Raw genomic sequence first — 23,553 nt, forward strand, 5'->3', positions numbered from 1 at the left:
CAACTTACTAAGCGGGTACCATTCTCCGTTTTCCAGATTTCTTTTTAATAACATATACAGGAGGGCTGGAGAGATGGCTCAGTGGTTAAGAGCATTGCCTGCTCTTCCAAAGGTCCTGAGTTCAATTCCCAGCAACCACATGGTGGCTCACAACCATCTGTGATGAGGTCTGGTGCCCTCTTCTGGCCTGCAGGCATACATGTAGAAAGAATATTGTGTACATAATAAATAAATAAATAAATATTAAAAAAAGTTTAAAAAAATAACATATATAGAAGAATTCCAAGGGCTGGTTGATTCTTCAATATGCTGAGCATTTACCTGCGCCTATAACAGCAGCTCTAAGGCCTGCAGTTTCTCTGGTGTTAAAGGCCAATGTGCAAACCATACAGGTTTGTCTGCCAACCATTTTAAAGTTAGGGTTGTGGGTGTCTTGGAAAGAATAGCAGCTGTTGTGCCTTGCTCTTGAACAACCTGAATGGTCGGTGATTGTTCTTTATAATACCTTCTAATATTTTTCCCAGAAATGTACACTAATTTACTCTCTGTTTCTAAGATTGGTATGATGTTAATCTGAGTATTTCATTGTTGTAACAAATTACATCCCCACATCATTTGTATGTTAGCTACATATGCTTTTAATTTTCCTCTCTTTCCTTTAGGCCCTATACATTCGAGCCATCCCAGGCTCTGTTTTACTTGAGGTAAAGTTCCAGTCCCCAAAAGCTGACTATTTATGTCCTGAAGAGGCCAATTTGGATGCCAAGATTTTGGTGCAATTATTTTTACATCCACACCTGTGCTTACCAGACTGTCACTGACGTCATTCTTTCTTATTTTTAATTTCCATCTTTGTTCATTCATAGAAGTTTCCAAGAATACCCACTTTACTGTTTTTCCTGAATTTTCTGTTCTCTCATCCAGAGCAGTATGGTTTCTAGGCTTTTTTAATTGCTCTGAGGAGGAATTTCCTCTACAAAAACAGGAAACAACTGAATCAAATTTGGCATAGGGGCCTGCTAGAGGTCCCTCAATGAGATTCCCAATAGCAAAGGGTTATCTTGATTGTTACTTGTGAACTACATTCAGTAGTTCAATGCCTGCCTTTGCCATAACTTCTGCATAATCCAGAAGTGAGTCGTATTTTCAAGAGACTCAATTATTATTTGTCTAGCTTCTGAATTCATTATTATTCTATTTACTGCTGATGTCAATCTTTGTAAGAAATCAGTGAAGGTTTCTGTCAGGCCCTGTGTGATTTTAGTAAGTGACTCAATCTTCTTTCCTACTTCTTCAATTCTGTCCCAAGAATTCAAAGATGCTGCATGCCATAAAACCAGAGTATGGGCATCATATATGGATTGCCTTTCTCCTTCTCCAAGAAGGTGATCTTGGGTGATTTCTATACCTCTAGCTTTACAAAATTGTTCAATGGCCTTAGTTTCTTCTTTCTTACAGGCCCTCCATTGTAACTGTGGACCAGGTTCCAAAATTGCTGTAACAAAGTCTCTCTAATCTTTAAGGATAATTCTATTACAAGTTGACCACTAACATTGCCACAAGAGTCTATTCACCTTTACACAGCCTCAGGGATATCTATCATTTGGCGGTTCCTGAAAGGTTACTGGATATATTAAGGTTGGTTGTTTGAAAACCTTTGGCTGTTCCTCTCTAACCTTATAATACAAGGCTGAAGTTGGTTTTCCTTTAAATTGCTCTGTGTATGAATATCTTTATGATCTGTTTATTAAGTTTTTCTAAGACCTGTCTGTATCTTGGCACTCATACCAAACAACTCTTTACAAGATGAACCAAGAATTATCAGTGACAAAAAGGATTATCTAAATGGTAGCTAACATTATGTCAATCCAGGTTAAGTTGATTATCCCTTCATTCAATTGTTGCATTTAAAAAAAAATGTATTGCATAATCATACAAAACCTAATGCCCTCTATTGGAATTGTTGTAATTGTGTATCCCATTTTTTAAAGGTGGGGAGAAATAGCTCTCCCCAGTTTTTTTTTCTCTCTAATTCTTGCCTTTAAGAATTCCCTACTTTCTCACGAAATCTACAGCCGACGATGATGCAGATCTAAGTCTGACTGTTGCAATGTAGAAGAGTATAAGCCTGATAAGATTTCAAGGCAGCTACCTAGTTTGGAAGGAGCTTAAGAAGGGGGTTCAGGGAAAGCCCACCAGGAAAGAAGAAAGGAAAATCTAGACTTTAGGGTATGAATCCTGGCTAAGTGAAGCTCTGGCCTATGCCATGGCTGCAAAGCCAATGGCAACAGACTTTTTCATGAATTTGTACCTCAAAAGTTGGGTACCAGATGTAGCAAAACTCTAATTGCTATTAATAATAAAAACCCAGATTCAGATATAGGGGTTAGTGCTGAAAATCAGAGAAGCAGAGGGAGTGAAAGATGAAGGCTCAGAGAAGCAGAACAGCTAGCCACTAGAGTTCTTACCTCTATCAATGTTCAGACCAAAGGGGCGATCCTGTCCTCAGACTGCTTCCACAGATTGTATTCCCATACTGCTTCAGACTGACTATCTCCTCAGACTGTTTCAGAAGTACTGCCTCCTCAGACTGTAATGAATTCCTGTTTCCTACCACTTTACAATCCTCTCTCTGTCCAGCCATATCACACCTGTCTCCACCTCCCTAGTGCTGGGATTAAAGGTGTGTTATCCCAACTGTTGGGATCACCTTTGTGTGAGTTCTGTTTCTATTTCAGATTGGATCAATTTCTTGTTGTCCAAGGTAGTCTTGAAATAACAGAGATCCATCTGTCCCCTGAGTCCTGAGATGAAAGGTGTCTGCCACCACTTCCTGGCCTCTAGTGGCTTAGTTTTCCTCTCTGATCTTAAGACAAGCTTTATTTGTTAAAACACAAACAAAATATCACTAAACAATACCCTTCACAATAGCCACAAATAATATGAAATATATTCCATTAACTCTAACCAAGCAAATGAAAGACTCCTATGAAAAACCTTCAAATCTTTAAAGAAAGAAATGAAAGTGTCAAAAGATTGAAACATTTCCCATGCTCAAGAATATTAGGGATTAAAAAATAAAAATGGCTATCTTAACAAATCAATCTACTGATTCAGACAATCCCCTTAAAAATTCCAACACAATTCTTTTTTTTTTTTTTTTTTTTTTTTTNTGCCCAGGCTGGAGTGCAGTGGCTATTCACAGGCGCGATCCCACTACTGATCAGCACGGGAGTTTTGACCTGCTCCGTTTCCGACCTGGGCCGGTTCACCCCTCCTTAGGCAACCTGGTGGTCCCCCGCTCCCGGGAGGTCACCATATTGATGCCGAACTTAGTGCGGACACCCGATCGGCATAGCGCACTACAGCCCAGAACTCCTGGACTCAAGCGATCCTCCTGTCTCAGCCTCCCGAGTAGCTGGGACTACAGGCGTGCGCCACCGCGCCCGGCTCCAACACAATTCTTTACAGACCTTAAAGGACAACAATCAATTTCATATGAAAAAACAACAATAAAAACCCAGGATTAAAAAAATAAAAACCTGTACAATAAAAGAACATCCAGAGATATAACTATCCTTGATTTCAAGCTGTACTAAATAGCTATAGTAATAAAAACCACGTGATACTGGCATAAAAACACTTTTTTTTTCAATGGAATCAAATCAAAGTCCCTGATAAATACTTATTAATGGATACCTGACTTTTGATAAAGGAGCCAGAAATACACAATGGGGAGAGAAAAGCAGCATCTTCAATAAATGGTGCTGGTCTAACTGGAGGTTGGCATGTAGAAGAATGCAAATAAATCCTGTCACCCTGCATAAAACTCAAGTCCAAGTGGATCAACTGCTTAAACATAAAACCATATAACCTCAACCAAAAGAAGAGAAAGTAAAGACTAGCCTAGAAGGCACTGGCACAGTAGACAACTTCCTGAAAAGAAAACCAATAGTGCAGGTATGAAAATAACCAATTGCCGGGCGATGGTGGCTCACGCCTTTAATCCCAGCACTCGGGAGGCAGAGGCAGGCGGATCTCTGTGAGTTCGAGACCAGCCTGGTCTACAGAGCTAGTTCCAGGACAGGCTCCAAAGCCACAGAGAAACCCTGTCTCGAAAAAACCAAAAAATAAAAAAATAAAAAAATAAAAAAATAAAAATAAAAAAAAAATGAAAATAACCAATTATTAAGGACTTCATGAAATTAAAAAGCTTCTGTAAGGTAACAACACAACACTGCCAATAGAAGAAAATGACAACCTACATATGGAAAAAGACTGTCACCAACTCTACTTTCAACAAAGGGCTAATATACAAAATATATAAGGAACTTAAGAAACAAGATTTCACTAATCAAAAAAATTCAATTAAAAAATGGGCTACGGATCTAAACACAATTCTCAAAAGAGGAATCTCAAATGACTAGAAATATTTGAAGAAATGTTCAACATTCTTAGCCATCAGGGAAACGCAAGTCAAAGCTACTATGAGATTTCATCTTAAGCTTCACAAGTGACAGCTCATGCTGATGAGGCTGTGGATTAAGGGGAACACTCCTCCATTGGTTGTGGGAATGCAAACTTATACAGTCACTATGGAAATCAATACTGTGGTTCTTCATAAAACTGGGGTTCAACCTACCTCAAGATTCAGTTATACCACTCTTGGGTAAATACCCAAAGGATGCACCATCCTACCACAAGGGACTTGTTCATCTATGATCCTAGTATCTTTATTTAATAGACAGAAATAGGAAACAACTTAGTTGTCCATCAGCTGAAGAACAGACAAAGGGAATGTGGTATATTTACACAATGGGAAATTACTCAGCTGTTATAAACAATGACATGAAATTTTTAGGCAAATAGATGAAACCAGAAAATATCATCCTGACTGAGGTACCCCATACCCAGAAAAAACAAACATGATATATACTCATTTATGAATAGACACTGGGTGTTAAGTAAAGGATTATCATTCTACAATCCACGGTCCCAGAGGAGAAATAAATTTTGCAGGTGGACTGAGGGTAGGTGGACGAGGTGGGAACAAGAAGGATCAGGTGGGGGTGTGGGGAAAGTACTACGATGATTGGAATGGTGTGAGAGAGGATTGGGGGCAATGAAAACTTAGTGCAGTGGAAGCTCACTGAAATTTAAGAGTGACCTGGCAAAGAATCCCAAGTAATGGGGAAACCTTTAACCTGTAATCTATTCTGTGTGTAAGATGTGCTGGGGCAATGGTCGAGTAGTTGTGGGAGTGTTCAACCAATTATTGATCCAATTTGAGGCCCATCTATGAGAGGAAGCCCACATATGACATTGCCTTTGGGCCTGGAAACAGAGACTGGATAGCCCAGAGACCGCAAATGAAACCAAATACAACTGGCAAAAACAAACAAATACATCAGTGATCTGATTCCAAATGAAATTCTGCTTTACTCATTGATTGGTTTGTAGCCTAGTTATCATCAGACAGATGGCAAACAGCAACTGATGGGAGATGATACAGAGACCCACAGCCAAACATTAGGTGGAGCCAGGGGACCTCCACAAAAGAGGCACAGGAAGAATTGTAGGAGCTAGAGAGGTCAAAGACACCATGAGAACACAGCCCTCAGAATCAACAACAGTTCATAATTGCTCAGAGACTAAAGCAAAAATCACTGACACTGTATGGGTCTGTGCTAGAATATACATACATGTTAAAACAGGCCAGCTTGGTATTCTTGGTGAACTCCTAACAGTGGTGTTGGGACACTCTTTTACTTTCTATTAGGAAACTTTTCTTCTTACTGGTTTGCATCATCCAGTCTAGATATGAGGATTTGTGCCTAGTCTTATTTTAACTTGGTAAGCTGTGTTTGGCTAATATGCCTGGGTAGCCTGTAATTTTATTTTTCAAAGGAAATGAAGGAGAAGAATATCTGAGAAAGAGGAGGCGGTATGGGACTGGGAAAAGAGAAGGAAGGGGAAACTGTGGCTGGGATGTAATGTATGAGAAAAAAAAATAAAACAAAATCCCCTCTCTGTCAAGTCAAGGTCTATATTCAAATTTCTCTTCAATGACAAACACTGCAGACAACATGAAAGAAAGAGTTCAGAGACACAATGTCAGGGTAATCCAACTTAATGCAGCCATCATACAGGTTGCACACAGCTTCTTCAACAATCATACAAGCAAAAACTCACATATGATTTAACTATATTACACATGTGGTTCTGTAAGAAATGACTCATTATAGTACATTCCTGCAAAACTGAACTACTCTCTGACAAACAAACATGTGATAGAAAAAGCAGGTGGAAATCAGAATACATATATTACATTTGAACAATGACACACACAGCTTTCATGTTCTTATTAAAATAAATCTAATAGTGACTTTCACTTAGTTAAGAATTTTAAACAATTCATTTAAACAGGAATGGAGAATTTTTGAAAAACAGAAAAAATATGCCAAGTTGATATGAAATTTTGAGAAAGCACAGCGTTCAAAAATTTTCAGAAGAGCAAAATGAGATTTCAAAATCTATTAATATCAATGCAATAAAAACAATTGAGTATTGGCTTGAAGAAAGAGCAAGTAACATCAATAGGATGACAATTAAGAGATTTAAAACTCTGCAGAAATACTAAGCAATTCTTATTGAAGTCATGAAGGCATCATTTTAGGAAATGGGAAAAGTAACAATTAAAGTACAAAAAAATCTAAAGAACCTACCAAAAATATCAAATGTAGATCTAGATACAAACCTAGAGGCTCCAATTTTCCTAATTTTATAAGATGCTAAAATTTAAGTGATGGAAATCATTTATATTGATATGAACACTCAAAAAAGATATACACAGGATGGGGATGCCATTACAGTAATCCTCACCTTGGAAATCTCCACATGGAAAGTTCCGCCCCCATGAAACACTATATAAACCCTGACTTCTGGTCAGCTCTCTACTGCTTCCCAAGCAGAAGCAGACACCCTCTTTTATTTTCCCTCCAAATAAAACTCTTGGTTGAGGTTTGCTATGTGGTGTGACTCTAGTATTCCTTGCTACCCAACTACAAGAATACCTTTCTCTTCAGAGCTTCAACACTTGCATTGCGGAAACCTTCCCCATGAGAGCAGAGCTGTAACACTTCCAATTCAGGAAACCTTTCCCCTCAGAGCTTTCACAATACCACTTGGGAAGCCTTTCACCTAAGAGCTGTAACACATTGGTGCACTTGCCCTGGGGTCTAAACTGCACTGGAACAGTATCCCTCACCTCAGGCTCACCTGCAACAGACTCATCCTCATCTTCTGGCTCACAGATTGCATGGTAACCCATCCACCAGAGGCAATTTAGTGTGTTTCCACTTTGACTGGTGTAAATGCCTCCCTGAGTTCAAGAAAGTGACCACTGTTCATGGAGCAGCCCTCTGGACTCTTGGGAATGAAGGTACCCTGAGTTTGAAGGCTATGGCTGGCCCTCTTTCCCTAACCCTGGCTCCCCACCCTTGAAGCTACAATCCTGCAGTTTCTTTAGGCCCAACTGAGTTACTATATGCACCACTTCCTGGCTTCTTCTCCCATCTCCTGTTTGGAGCTGCCCACATTCCCTAGCTCCTCTAGGCTGCTGTGGCTTTTGTGACTCCATTTTCTAATTCTTTTTGTGAATAAGACCCCTCTCCTAAAGTTTAGTTTTTGTCCTCACCTTATGCACTCCTTGCTTTCTGGAAAGTCTTGGTACCAGGTGCCAGTTCTCTCCTTCAGCTTAGCCAGACTAGGCCCATGACCCCTGCTGAATGCAGTAAGGACACATTGAATGGCTTAGGTCTTCCTTGAGTCCTGGGGCTACCTGAGAAAACAAGCAGCAGTGACATTTTTCATCCCATGCTCTTCTCTCACCCATGGAAACATTATCTCCCATACCCTCTCATTCATTACTCATTCATTCATCTTTTAGAAAATCTCCAGACTTTCTACCTGATAGCTGACCAAAAGGGTCCCAAATTTACTTGCTTTTGCTAGCAACTTTAGTCTCGATACCCCTTAAACAATCAACCAGAGGGCTGACTAACAGCATCCTCATACCTAACAGTATCCAGGATTATTACAAATCCTGTCAGTGATCAGGGAAATGGAAAGATTCCCCATACTCGATTTCTCTTTTCTCTGTACCAAGCCCTACTGGTCTTGTCAGGTTTGTCCCCTCCCCCTCAAGCCCACAGGACTTTTCAGTTATTGTTAATGGAACTGTAAGTGTGAAGCAATTTGGAAGCCAGAAGCCAAACCTAACAGGAGAAGGAAAAAGCAAAGGATCAGGTTAACTGCTATGTGCACATACCCAAAGTTGGTAGTCTCTCAGCTCTCTCCTACAGCATCAACTGCTATGTGCACATACCCAAAGTTGGTAGTCTCTCAGCTCTCTCCTGCAGCATCTTCACTGTTTAGCCAGGGCTCAAGTATTTCCTATCTCTAAGCCTTCATTTCCTCAGCTTACTAAATTCAGTTTTATAGATATTTGGGGGGTTTTAGGTATGAGTGGCATTAGACTATTTTTTTTGTGGTGTCCCATTTCAATTAAAAGATGGCTTTGAAGTTCGGTTAGGCTCCCCTCCTCTAAAACCAAGCATGTTTATTTAAAGGTTTCCTCCAAAATATCCAGCCCTTATCAGGATAGTCACATGACTACGTGACAGAGAAAGGAGAGCAAAACAAAATTAAGCAGCATACCATTCCCCATGGGGACTATTGATACTTATACTCAAAATTTTGGTTTGAGTTTAACTCTCTAAAACATTTGCTAAGATATAAATCTTATCTCAAATTTGTAAGCATATAGAGTATAATTTAAAACCTGTAAAAGCTGTAACAAAAGGGCTAGCTCATAATACCTGAGTTGACAGGAAAAATGCATCCATTTTACATATATAACCTTAAAAGAATCATGTTGCTTGCTGTCATTTTACCCGTTGTCCCATAATGGGATAGAGAGAGCCACGTGGCTAGCAGCCATCGTTGTTAGGGTTGGAAAGGGTGTGATTTCACTCCCATGACTAAAAGTGACCAGGCAGCTATGAGGTGGTTGTGCAGGTCTTTAATCCCAGCATTCAGGAGGCAGAGGTATGCAGATCTCTGTGGGTTTAGGCTAGCATGGTCTACAGAGTGAGTTTCAGGATGGCTAATGCTTTTTCGCAAACAAAACCTGTTTCAAAATAAAACTTAAAGAAAAAAAAGTAACCACGTGGTGTAAGCCAACTAGGAAAAAAACAACTCCTCCTAGCCATGAAGCCCAGGCCAGATGATTCCTCCATTTCTGATTATGCCTTAAAGCCTCCGTCTTATTGGCCTCCACCCACAGTCCCTTCTTTACCACTTTGAACTCTTTGGTCTCCCTTTCTGCCTCCTAAGTGATAGGCTGCCCAAATCAACCCATTCAGGTACCCACTTTCAGCTCACTGGCATCGATTAGTCCTCTAGCTCCACCAAAGATCACCTTTACATGTCCCAACTGGCCGAAACTGGCCACAGTTCTCACATTTGTAGGAGGTTGCCTGGGTGATGGCCTTTTCAGAGTACATATCCCCTTCTCGTTATGGAAACTCTCAAATAGAAGAGACCTTGGGGACCTACACTGCTACTTCTTCCACCTTGATTAAAGAATGACAGTATATTACCCAATCTTACAACCTCACATCTATATGATTCTCACCAACAACCTTTTCCCCAAGGAGCACAGGTAAGTCTGGGACCAGGATAGGGCACCTGCAGGAAAAATCCACCAAACTAATTCCACTGCCCCAGACAAAGCTAAGACAGTCCTTGACCAGGATCCTGAATGGAATTACAATAACCCAGGGTGCATCCTTGCTATGGATCAGTTTATAACTTGACTACTGGCCAGTCTCTACAAAGCTGCTCTTTTCTTTCTTTCTTTCTTTCTTTCTTTCTTTCTTTCTTTCTTTCTTTCCTTCTTCCCTCCCTCCCTCCCTCTCTCTCTTTCTTTCTTTCTTTCTTTCTTTTTTTAAAAAGATTTATTATCTATATAGTATTCTGCCTGCATATCTGCCTGCAGGTCAGAAGAGGGCACCAGACCTCATTATAGATGGTTGTAAGTCACCATGTGGTTGCTGGGAATTGAACACAGGACCTCTGAAAGAGCAGTCAGTGCTCTTAACTGCTGGACTATCTCTCCAGCCCTGCAAAGCTGCTCTTCAAGAAGTAAATTATGAAAAAAAAAAAAAAAATCCAAGAGTTCAACCAGGACAAACACAGAAACCAGTTTCAATTCCTAGAACCCCTTAAGAAGGTTCTCTTACAATACACCAATCTGGATTGTGAGACCCTAGATAGAGAACAATCCTTTATGACCTACTTCTCCCAGAATTTCCTTTATTTTAAGGTCAAACATAAACATCTAGAGAAAGGAACTCTGGCTCTACAGGTAGAAGTCATAGCCATGGGCTTTGAGGTATACCATGGTAAAAATAAAAAAGGCCAAAAATCAAAAATACCTGGGGCTGGGTAAGGACTTTCAGCCACCCATAGCAGTTGCCCAGGCACAGAAAGCCCAGGAACTTCAAGGTCCCTTCCAGATGTGGTCAGGAGAGTCACTGGATCTGGGTCTGTTCAAACCCTCATACACCATTCTAACCATTCCCATAATGCCATCAACAGGTTTGATTACTGTCCTCAAGTCCTTCATCAAGTGAGGACAAGTCCAGATCAACCTTCAGCTAATCTCTCTTACGTCTGGCCATAGTTGACTGAGTTGGCCCCTGACTCCCTTCACCCAACAACACTATCACCAACAGGGAGCCTTGGGTAGCCATTATGACATCTGAGCAATCCATCTCTTCCTTCAGAGCCACAGTTTTGGTACTGATGGAATTTTGGGAACTGATATCTCCTCTCTATTCCTGGAATAGGGGAACAGTCTTGCCAGTCTTATCCTATATTTTTAGGATTATTCCCCTTACCCACAATTTCCTTGTGTTAGCAAGCTGCTCCATCACCTTTGCTGAGAAGGAATTTCCTAGTCAAAGTAGGAATTTCTATTTGTTTTCTCCCTCTATCTGCTTGACCACAGCCTCACCATTCTCCTCCTCCAAACCACACAACCTGATACAACTTTTCCCTTACTGGCTGGCTTCCCAAGTGGATTCCTGAGAATGGGACACCAAAAATCCCTCGACAGCCAAACATCATTCATCCACCTCTCCTCCAATTACAAATCCTTTCACACCCATCAAGGGGAAAAGGCAAAATATAGCCTACTTGCCTGATTCTGGTTGTCTGGAAAGTTTTGTCTGTCTGTTTCTGCAGGCAGATGGGTCTAGGTTTTCTTAAGTACCTCTAAGTTTCTTTATAAACATAGGAGCAGAGATGGAAATTGTTCAGTAAAAGTTGAATGTATGACAGTGGCCACTGTATGTTTTATTTATCACTGGTCTTCTTTAAGTATGTGAGCAGTCATTGTTCTGTGTTTATTGGTTTTATTTTGCATTCTTTGCCACTGTTAACATCAAGATACCCCCACTAATGCTGCTTGCTATGCCTGCTCTGATAGTCAGAGTGCAACATTTATCTCTGGACTTTCTAGTCATTGGATTCCATTTACCAAAGACAGAATTAAAAACAATGTTTCTTTAATATAGTATTCAAGCTACACCTCTATGCACTCCTATATAAAAAGAATTCCCTTGCCATAGCTTAACTTCTTTTAAACAAATGAAAGAAGCTAAACTTTGGTTTACCTATTGCTGTCTTCTCTCCTCACTCCCTGTCCCACCATCTAACAAACAAATGTCTGCAAACAATACTTCCTTCCAGAGTTCTGTCTTCACGTAGCACAGGTAGAAGTTGCCACACTGAACTTTTAGCCATGCCGTGTCTCAACATCTCAAACTGACTGTCTTGAGGTGTGTATGAACCAATTGTTTCTGCTGACTTCGGTCACCCATCATATTCATTTCCAAATTCTAGAGTTGGCCACATCATGTGCCTATTCCCTCCACCTGACCCATCCTCCATCGCTCATCACCTACTGAGTAAGTGGCTTCTTGCTTGCTTCAGGAGCCTGTTATGCCCTCTGGAGCATTACCATATGGACAGCTCTCTAGTTATTAAGACATTTGCTCCTCTCCCTCTATTGGAGCCAACAACCTTATCTCCTTAGCTTGTCCCCCAAGGAGAAGCCTGTTAAGCTGCATAACTTCCTTAAGCCTCTGTGATCTTGTCCCTCTTGTCTCTCCGCTCCATCCTGGAAGTCTCACAGCTTACCTATGCCCTTCTGGGTTTTTCTCTTGCCAAAGCAGGCAGAAACTCCTTTGGGTGAAGTTTTTGCAACCCTACCTATCTTTCTTCGGGGACTCAGATTTCATTATCATTAAAGTTTTGCTCTGTTACTTCAACTTGGTCTCAGTACAGTTCAATAGTCAAAATTGACATGCTGGATTTTCAATGGTGACAACTTCTGCCAGTGCACAAATGATATGAAAATCTTTTTTGTCTCAACTTCCTCTCTCCCCCTCTATTTCTTCTTGTCTACACCTGCTATTACTTACAGATGTTTAATGTATAAGGGGGCCCTACCTCTACTTAACGGTGTCAGGAATATGCACCGTATCAGGTTGTCAAAGGCAAATTGACTCAGTCCCCTACCACTCCCTTATCTGATTTTCCTTCACTAAGGCTTAACCTCTATGTTGCTTTTCTTTATTACAAAAGGGAAGACTACTGTAAAAAGTGACCAGAAATTTAAAGATGTTACCCATATCAGTCCTGCAAATCCCATGGGACAAACCTGAGCCACTGTAATTGCATATCAGCTACCAAATAATACTCTGCTTGCCTGCTTCAGAAAGGGCTGGCTGTGTGTCCCTTCAGGGTCAAATTCATGACCACCATTCTTAGACTCACAACTGGACTATCAGATGGTCATCTCACCTCTCATTAATTGCTCTGAGCCTATTATCAGTACCATGCTCTATCTCTCCCATACCTTTCTCGAGTACTGCAGACTATATAAACCCTCAGGGACACAATTTTTGGGCACACTAGAACTCTCAGACTGTAATAATACTTTGACTTTTGAGCACTGTGAGCCACCCTTATATCTGAACATTAATTACACCTCTATCCTCTGAGCACTCAGGTTTACCACTGCCTACTTGCTGGGTTTTCTAAGCTTACCTATGCCCTTCTAGGTTTTTCTCTTGCCAAAGCAGGCAGAAACTCCTTTGGGTGAAGTTTTTGCAACCCCTACCTATCTTGTACCCTCATGTTCCTTTTCCAAAATTAGGAGTGCTACCTGGTGAAGAATCCTTGCTGATTCTCATCACGTGGTTTATAGATGCATGGTATAACAAATGAGCTCTTCCAGGTCCTACCCTTTCTCTCAGTCCTGGGAATAACCACTGGCTTGCAACTGCAGTGGCAGGACTGATTACTTCCCTAGATATTTACCGTCAGTTTTCATATAAGTTCATCCAGGAACTCCATTGGGTGGCTCAGATCATCCTTACCCTCCAATGCTAAAATTAGATTCACTGACCGCCATACTGCTACACCATTGACTAGGACTGCATTTACCAACATCAGAGATAAGATCATCTTTGCTGGGCTGGAGAGATGGCTCAGAGGTTAAGAACACTGCCTGATGTTCCAGAGGTCCTGAGTTCAATTCCCAGCAACCACATGGTGGCTCACAACCATCTGTAATGAGATCTGGTGCCCTCTTCTGGCCTGCAAGTATACATGCAAGCAGAACATTGTGTATGTAATAAATAAACATATTTTAAAAAAAATCTTTGTCTCTTCTTAAGGGATGAATGTTGCTTCTGTGTCAACAAGTCAATTATAGTAAAAGATCTGAGAAGTGTATATGGGTCTTCAAAAAATGTAAGACACAGCTTGATGACAGTGAATATCTGTGAATTCAGTGAATCACTGACAGCCCAATGGAATTTGATATTACCCTTTTAACCCTCCTTTTCCTCCTTTTCTTAACCCTACTGATCCCACCCTACCTTATAAACTTCTTGTCTGGATTTCTTCAACAACAGATAGAAAAGATTTCTAAACAGACTTTTTTTTTTTTTTTCCTTCGAGACAGGGTTTCTCTGTGGCTTTGGAGCCTGTCCTGGAACTAGCTCTGTAGACCGACTGCCTCTGCCTCCCGAGTGCTGGGATTAAAGGCATGCGCCACCACCGCCCGGCTCTAAACAGACTTTAAACAAGCTGCTACTACAGGTTACCACCAACCATCTTGCTATGCAGTCAAAGACTTATATTTTGGTGGTGAAGGTCAAGATGGTCCCAAGGACCTTGATATTTGTGGGAGCCCACAGTGAGACTCCATTTTATCTTGACTCAAGGTCACAGGGTTCAAGCTTGCTCCTTAAAGCTAAATAGTAGGGGGTCTGGCTAATTAAGGAGGTGATTACGCTTTTTTTGTTCCTTGAACCATGGTAAGGAAGTCTTTTGCCTTTCCCCTTTTCTTGGGTATTAAAGGGCTTTGATAATAAACTCAAGGCTGCTACAGTATTCACTGAAAATCCTCCCAATTCTATCTTCTTTCTCTTTCCTTCTTAATCCTCATGCCCTGTTTCAGTTATTGTTCAAACAGGTCACTGGTATCAATAGAGTACCTCCATTAATTAAGAAGTAGTCTAATGAAATGTCACGAACCTTTCCCGACCTGACCGTTTACCAATAGTAAACAAAAAAGGGAGGAATGTAAGCTCCTTGAGGCATACTATTTATTGGTCATGCTCTAACACTAAGGCCTTCCAACTATCAGAGTCCACACACAGAACACTCTAACAACCCTAATGGCCAGACAAAGCACCTCCAGAGCTCTGCCTTACATAGTAAAAAGCTCCAGCTCTGAACTTGAAAACCCAAAAATGCCCATTCTGGAAGGCTCTGCAACCATAAAATGTTCCATGAACCCTGTCTTCTGCTCAGTTCTCTGATGTTTCATTACAGCACTATGAGATATCACAGGCAACTATTGGCCTTGGGAGAGGCAGTCAGTTTTCCTCAAAGATGTGGCTCATATGCATAGAACTAAGCTGCCATAGACATAGTTCATTCCAAAAGACATGAATACAGAGATAAATATGGAGATGTGGCTAAGTATTATGGTATGGTTAATTAGACCTGATGGACTGGGGGTGATTTTTATCAAACATATGATATATACATGAATGAAATTCCCAAAACAATAAAACTAATACATATATTACATTATATAATAAAATATATATACAATAATATACAATTATACACACACACACACACCTGACAACATTTATTTCTTTAGTTTGCCATTTGAAATCACATATGCAGGCTCCACACTTACTCTCACACTAGGAGTGACACCTCCATGTTCTTTCCTGTCCTGTTATCCTGAATTCTTGTATAACACCTGTAGATCATTTACTGTTTCTCTTTCTTACAATTTCTATATTTTAAGTTTGTGTGCATGGTTATTTTTCTGTGGGGAGGTTTGTTCACCTCATACGTGAAGTGCCTGCTGTGGCCATACACGGGCAATCGATCCTTTGAAACGTGAGCTAAGTCACCATGTATGTGCAGGGAACTAAACCTGTAAACTGTAAGAGCAACAAGTGCTTTTTTTTTTTTTTTTTTTTTTTTTTTGAGACAGGGTTTCTCTGTGGCTTTGGAGCCTGTCCTGGAACTAGCTCTGTAGACCAGGCTGGTCTCGAACTCACAGAGATCCACCTGCCTCTGCCTCCCAAGTGCTGGGATTAAAGGCATGCGCCACCACCGCCTGGCGCAACAAGTGCTCTTAACTGCTGAGCCAAATCTCCAGCACTTGGTTTACTGTTCCTTAATTAGGTATTGTGGTATTAAATCAATGAAGAGTAAGACAATTTATGGAGTACTAGAGACACTTTCATAGTGTCAGGAAGAAAAACACTGACACAGAAGTAGGGTGACAAAGATACACTAAGAAATTTTGGCAGCAATGGGCATTGGATGTAAAAAATATTTTTCCATAATAATGTAACTGAGGGTTTACAAGCACAAGAATAGGTCAATCTGAAATAGTATATTGAAAGATATTAAAAAGGTTGTGTAGAAATTAGTGAAATAAAGACAACAATGAAATAAAGACCATACAGTGAGTCAAGGAAACAGAATTTGTTTCCGTAAATTGACAAAAGTACAGATGAAGCATTTTTCACCTAATCCAAACTAAAAGAATGAATCCTGAAATAACAGAACTAGAATTGAAAAAAGGGCATTGAAGTGTATCCCAATGACATCAGAGTTACCTTATGGAGGAGTACTGTAGAAAGTCATACAAAAAGAAATTGGAACTGAAGGAAAGGATAAGCTCTTAGAAACAAGTAAAAAACTCAACCTGCCAGGGTAAATAACTAGAAAAGGAATTAAGCAGTACTAAGATTGAAGCAAGAAGTCTCCTCTATCAGTGTCTGAGTACTGGACAGACCCGGCACAGAATTCTCCTTTCCTTTAGACAAACCTTATAATAATACCACAAGGAAAATAGTGCACAAAACATAAAGGGATGTTAGAAAGTCATCATACAAAGCTAGCTTTACGTGGACACCAAAAGCAGATGAGTCCAAACAAATATATTCAAAGAAAAACCACAGACCAGATTCCAGATTCAACACAGACACAGAGAATGTCTCTAAATTACATGGAAATGGACTGCGAGATGATTTAATACAAGAATTCAAGACTGTTTCAACACCTATATATTAATCAATGTAAGGCAACAAATCTAGACTCAGTGATAGAAGAAATACGATCATGCTAATAGATTGATGAAGGGCCTGTGGCAAAGTATATCTGCTCATTATAAAAACTCTGAAGAGTGTGACAAAAAAAAAAAAGGAATATACCTCAGCACAGCAAAAACAATGAGACACAATCTTACACCTAACAATACAAAACAACAGTTGGAATCATTTTGCCCTAATCAGGACAGAGAAAGGTGACTTCCACACTCAAAATATTGCATCAGTGGGTACACACTTCAAAGACAGAGAAAAATTTAATGCTGATAACATAGGATAAAATAAAAGGGGGGAGGGACTTTTTAGATAAGAAATAGAATCCTGAAATTTAAAGGTAGAGATACTCATGAGACAGCTAATATCTGTTAGACCTTCTCATATGTTGTATAATGCACACAGAACATGCCCCCCCCTTTTAAATATTTAAGTACCAACAAGATGCTGAGGAGTAAACAGACCACTCACAGTGTCTAAAAAATTTCTTAGACTCCCCAGTGGTAGCATTTATAGTGTCAAAAATGCTATGTGGGTTGGAACAGGGGAAAGAGATATTTGCATCCTGTGTGCTATAATACAAACCTGCTAGGCAAGGAAGGCCTACTGTCAGAGTGGCGAGACTACTTTGTGGGTAACAGAAGGCCTTCTAGTTTGGCCTAAAGCTGGCGATACAGAAGGAAATACACAGATGGTACTAGAAACCTGGCAAAAAGCCAGTGATGGTGAACGTCACAGGCCCTCGGAGGGAATCCTCTACTGACATTCTGCTACATGTAGAAATATTCAAACTGACTCTTACTGGTTCTAATCACACCACAGCCTGGTGTGACTTTCAGTCTGGGTCTAAGAAACTTTGTTTTTAATAGACAACAGTATTTCAAACACTCATAACTCATCAAATACTAAGAACAATTGACGGCTTATTGCACAGACTATAATGGGAATTCCATCTTCTCACATCTAAATTGCAGAGAACAACACAGAAGAAGAGGTAAAAGATTTTTAAGAGCTGGAAGATGGAGAGATCACATGTGAAAAACTCCCCACCCATATCACATTCCAGTTGGAATTATGGGTACATTATGGCCGGGATTCTTGGCACAAATCTGTCAAAATCATACATGAACTACAGGTAGAACAACTTGGAAGGAAATGTGTCTACCCAGAAATAGGACAAAGGGTAAAAAGGGGTAACTGTGAGTGAACAGATCTATGAAATCATTAAATACCAATACTTATACATTACAAACTTGTACAAATAGAACTTAAGAGGAGATATTTGGAGGTAGGACTTTTGTTTGATACTATCTGGTTTTATTTCAACAATAAAAAATGGTATTAAAAAAGAAAAAACTAACCAAGCACAAGAAAGACTTATAAAACAGAAACTTAAATTCACTGAAGGAATATAGAATGACACTAGAAGATATGAAAAATAGACATGCACATGAAAAAGAAGGCATTACTGTGAAAATGACAGTGTTAAAAGATTTATGATTAACTCAAATTCCATGACAATCAAGCTACCCACGATTTACTTCATGGGTACAGTGAAGAGACTCCTACAGATTTACATTATTTACAAATTACAAAATTACAAAGGTCCTAACTGTGCAGAACAAGCACAGCCACACAGAGCAAAGCATGAGTCATCCCAGCTGTGACTTCAGATGGCACTGTAGTTCCACAGGGACAGCACCTGGCAGTGGCAGCGGCAGATCCAGGACTAATCCAACCTTCTATGATGAACTGAATTTCACCAAAACACCAAAAACTTGTTACACAAGAGAGAGCCATGTCAACCAGTGCTATAAGAAAAGGTAAATATCCATGACTAAAAAACATGAAAATAGATGAAGAGCAAATTGGTGAAATTTGTGTGCAACTGAAAAAATTGCATAGAAATGAAAATAACTGAAAGTATGAAGAAACAGCTTACAAAATGGAAAAAAATATTAGGAAATATTTCATAATATAATACATAAATACTCAGAATTTAACAAAGTCAAAAAAGTACAAAGCAAATATTATAATCAAGAAATAAGCTCTAAAAAAGTGGCAATGCACACAAGCTTTGACATAGCCTAAATGTAAACACATGCTCCACATGTTTAGTCATGTAAAAAACATTCATCTATTGAACACAAAGGTCTCTCGCTCTGCCCAGTCAGTGTCTAAAATCAAGGTCCTAAATAATTAAAAACACTGAAGACACTACAGGAGGAAGAACACACAGAGACAGTCTAGGTATGATTTCAAATAACTGCAGCCACCAGGCAGTTTAGTGACCAACCAAACAATAAAAAGAGAAAGCATACAGAAGATACTACTCAGTACATAAAGGAATAAAATATACAGCAAACAATAAAATAGAAATTCAGAAAAAAAGAAAAGAAACACAACAAAAAAATTAACAAAAATAGTATGTGCTTATATTTTCCTTCAGTGATTTCTGGAAATGTATATGCTTAATATGCCTCAAAACAAACATGAAAATAGGATACAGCCTCAAAAGAAAAGAGAAAACACCCTAAAATCAAAATATATACTTCCTATAAAAGTATTTACTTCAAGTGTAGGGATACAAAGTGCTAAGAGTGAAGGAATTTTTTAAAAGATTTCTGTGAAGAAGGCTGGTCATAATTATGGTAACTGGAAAAGCCAAATCTATAAATATAAAAATAGAGGATATTAACAAATGACCAAATGGTACCTTTCCAGAATGCTATATGATCAAAACAAAGGCATTTTATAAAAGTTTTCAAATACATGAGATCAATGACAGAACTGTAGGACACAAATAGTCAGTGATGCAGGAAAGCTTCAGTGTTAACCACTGAGAAAGACAACCATGAACAGGAAGCACAGAAAACCAACAATGACTAGCAGGCCTGCACAGAATCATCTACACAACAGCAGAAGATGCTCAGTCTTCTCAAACGTCAATCAGCAAGGGACAATGTAGATATGTCTTAAAAATAGACCAAATCTTTAAAATTAGTAAAGGCTAATGTTAAAAACCGTCTTCAACAAGAACATTGAATGTTGACATCATCAGTAGATAGAAAAGAGAATAACAAAAAATACATGTTAATACTGACTCACCGAAACCATGTTCTCATTCAAACCAGGGAAGAAATGTAAAAGGTTGTTCATGTTCTAGAAAGATTCGAAGTTTACCAAGGTCATACAGACATTCTTTCATAGAGAGAAAATCTTCCTAAAATTTATAAAAATGTGAGAAACTGCGATGACTAAAATATTTTGAGAAAAAGAAAAAAACCAGAGGCAATTTCAAAATATGTAAAAGTTTTAGTGATGAGGCCTGCCTGGTCTACAGAGCAAGATCCAGGACAGTCAAGGCTTTTACACAGAGAAACCCTGTCTCAAATAACAAAATAAACAAACAAAAAACAAACAAAAAAAATGGAGTGATGCAAGCAGTGGAGTGTTGAAGACAGACACCGACGGGTACCAAAGAGAAGACAGGGGAAATGGAGGTTAATACTTGGCAGAGATATTAAGCAAATCTTATCAAAATCCTGTGGGCATTATATTAGGAAATAGAGAAAGTAACCCCAAGAGACACAGAACCTGAAGGAACTAAATGATGTCCCAAAAACTCTGCATGCAGGACAAACCAAGAGGCTTCAATGGTTTTTATTAAGCACCAAATTGAAATGATAGTAATGGAATCACTCATTATTAGTATAAAACCACAACCAGCAATGTGAATGAAATATGGACAGCATCACTCCCATGTAAAGTCAAAAAATTTTATTTGCCTCTGAATATTAATAATTATGTATAAAATCTTCAAACACCTACAAAGCCATAATTCAGATTATTCTTAGTGGAATTCTCTAGAATCGCTTCCAATGAAATAGAATGTGGCAAAACCAATTTCATATCCTGGTTCTGCTGTCACTTGAGCCCTTCCCCAACCCTTCATCCCTTCCTCAGACCCTCTAGCACACCTGGATCCTTTGCTACTGTCTCCTCCACTCTCTTCACACCACCCAGGGCTCTTGGTTCTGCTTCACAGGTGAGCAGGAGTAACTGAGACCTGCACAAGAGAAGAGATTCTTCAGAAAGCACCTAGACCTTTTCACAGAACAAAAATGAAAGATACTAACTTTCAAAAGTCAAAAGTCAAAAGTTAAAAGTTAAAAGTTACTAACTTTCAAAAGTTATCTGCCAAAGGATAAACATGAAGGAGAAAATACCAAGACAAATGTCTCTCTTCTCTGAAGATTTCACTTTACTCTGCAATTGAGATTCATTCACACACAGGCAGAGTAGTTTTCCCAGAAACCCCGAGGAAGAGCCAGGGAGACTGCAAGACTATTCTCACCTTCAGAATCTCGAGTGCTGTACTTCAACAGATCTCTGCAAAAAACCCTGTGAGGAAACTCGAGGCATTCCCACGCTTACAAGGATTTCAGTCAACAGCACTACATGTCAACAAACCCTGAAATAAAAAAGGACAGTTCGGCCAGGTGTACAATGGTAGAGAGCTTTCCTTCAACCAAGGAGACATTTTCCTCATACAGGTGAGTGAATGTTCATAATTCAAATGATGCTTTCTAAAATTTTTGTTTGATGTATACCGAGTGGACTAACTATAAAATACTGTGAACTAATGTACTCTCACAGTACTCTTGCTGGCCTTGCCGGGACTGAGACGTAACTTAAGAACACAGCATATGAAGACACATTTGTAAAGGCTGTATTTACATCCTAGACTGCATATATCTCAGATATATATGGAAAAATAGTGAGGAGTAAAAGATAAGCTAGATGCTTACAACCATATATATATATATGGCAGTTCTGTTTAATCAGATCTTCACCGGTTCCTTATGTAATAGCTATCTACAAAGCTCCCTGGGGATGCCTAGTCTCAGGAGCAAGGACCACGCTTCTTGAACAGGCAAGTGGTAAAACGGGGAAGTTAGAAGGCACGGGTGAATATAAATTCCAGGAGCTTTGGAAATGCCACAAAGGCAAAGAGAACCCTGTTTACAAACAGCAGACAATGCTAATGATCTACTACGTTATTTTAAGAATTATTTTATAACAGAATAGCCTAGTAATCGTAAAATAATTGAAAAAAATCACGGTAAGACACACTTAATGGTATCTCAAACTTACTGACAACTGAGATATACCAACAGAATATTTAAAGCTATAAGGATAAAGTGGGATAAAACGTGGGGCCTCTGGTAGCCGGTCATGGTGGGCCGCTAAGAAAACACGCCACCTGTAAACAGGTCTATGATGAGAGATTTATAGGGGGAAGAAGATGAGCAAGAAAGCTAAAGGCCGTCTCGGACTGGGGACATAAGGGAGGCAGAGACACACACAGAACAGATAAGAGAGCAAGCGAGGAGCAATCAAGAGAACTGTGACAGACGAACACTTTTAAGGGTGCGCATGGGGTATAGAGAAGAACCCAGTTTGTAGTGATGGAATTTGCCGCGCCTGGCCACGACGATGACTTAAGCTGCCACCGCCTCCGTCGCCACAACAGACCGACCGGCAGGAGCTGACAGTGTCCTGAGCAGCCTCAGCTCACACCGCCGCCCCTTCCCTGCTGGATCCCAGCCCCGCAGCTCCTCTGACCTGGGAGGTTCCAGGGCCGCCGGGCTGCGGTTCCCGCCACTGCGCTGCTGACTTCCCCAGGCCGCTCCTCGACGACTACGGCTCCGGGGAGTTTTCAGGTCCCCAAACTCATAGCGCGGTCTTCCTCACCCGGTTCCAGACGCGGCTCCCTGAATCCAACAGGGAATGGCGGAATTTCCTGTACCTTCAGCCTGGTTCATTGGAACGTTTCCTCCGGGCCCCGCCCAATTACACACCACTTCCCGTCACGTGCTCCCTCGAAACCCGCCTACCGCGGGCTCTTTTTCCAGCAGCAGTTTTTCAAGTACATCCTTCTGTTTTTGTTTTGTTTTGTTCTTTGTTGGTTTTTATCCCTAAACTCCAGTGAGCAGGCAAATGTCCCCGCCCCACATCGGGGACCCCTCCAGCTGTCAGGCTGCCCTAGACCCGCTCTGCACAGCCTCCCCACATGCTTGCTGCCAGCCTAGGCTAGAACTGCACCCCTGTGTCTGAACTTCACAATGAGTTCTGGCTCAAAGCAGTGGGAATCTAGAAGAATCATTTTATCTAGGGTAAACATTAGAAGGAGTAACTGTATCTAGCTTAAACATTAAAAGGATTAGTTGTTTTCTAGAAGTACTCAGACACTGAAGAAACCATTGTAAAAAAGAGTGATTATTTTTCTGTGATTGGCAGAACTGTTTCTCTGAGGGAATTTTAGAGCCCTTAGATGACTTTGGTCACAAGAATGTCCTGGCACAGGCCGGGTGGTGGTGGCGCACGCCTTTAATCCCAGCACTCGGGAGGCAGAGGCAGGCAGATCTCTAGGAGTTCGAGGCCAGCCTGGTCTACAAGAGCTAGTTCCAGGACAGGCTCCAAAGCTACAGAGAAACCCTGTCTTGAAAAACCAAAAAAGAAAAAAAGAAAAGAATATCCTGGCACACCTGGAGCACCTTGCATTATTGAGCACTGCAAACAGTACACAATAAGGACTAAAGTTGCAAGGGTGTGATGCTTACCTCAGAAAACATATTGAATAGATAAGGGGAATTGGTATGAAGTACTTGTTTTACCCAGATGAAGATGTGTCTCATTGTCATGAAAAGTATAAGTTATTAAAACATATCAAATGCCATATTCTGAAAGTCTCTAAAAGAGTTGGGTGTGG

The 23,553-nt window shown here is 40.2% G+C and overlaps 1 protein-coding gene across 17 annotated transcripts in view; it reads right to left on the minus strand.

Moving 5' to 3' along the window:
- LOC126494185 (zinc finger protein 420-like) overlaps positions 1-23,553 on the minus strand; it is a 74,429-nt gene that overhangs the window by 8,539 nt on the left and 42,337 nt on the right. For 3 of the 17 annotated variants that reach the window (XM_050131442.1, XM_050131444.1, XM_050131435.1), the window contains exons 1-4: positions 22,407-22,618; positions 21,136-21,252; positions 20,759-20,847; positions 7,697-7,840 (exon numbers count right to left, since the gene is read on the minus strand). Coding sequence is in view for 2 of the 17 variants with exons in the window: in XM_050131432.1 (XP_049987389.1) it covers positions 9-54 (46 nt within the window). In the remaining 15 variants the exon portion in view is untranslated. Of the gene's footprint in view, positions 1-8; positions 70-7,696; positions 7,841-11,323; positions 11,349-11,371; positions 18,590-19,886; positions 19,906-20,758; positions 20,848-21,135; positions 21,253-22,406; positions 22,987-23,553 lie in introns of those variants that run through there. The other 14 variants (XM_050131443.1, XM_050131438.1, XM_050131432.1 and 11 more) reach the window with 12 other exon arrangements.

The sequence above is a fragment of the Alexandromys fortis genome, unplaced genomic scaffold, assembly GCF_014885135.2.
Source record: "Alexandromys fortis isolate MF-2015 unplaced genomic scaffold, M_Fortis_MF-2015_v1.1 scaffold_351, whole genome shotgun sequence".
In the NCBI taxonomy this organism is placed as follows: domain Eukaryota; kingdom Metazoa; phylum Chordata; class Mammalia; order Rodentia; family Cricetidae; genus Alexandromys; species Alexandromys fortis.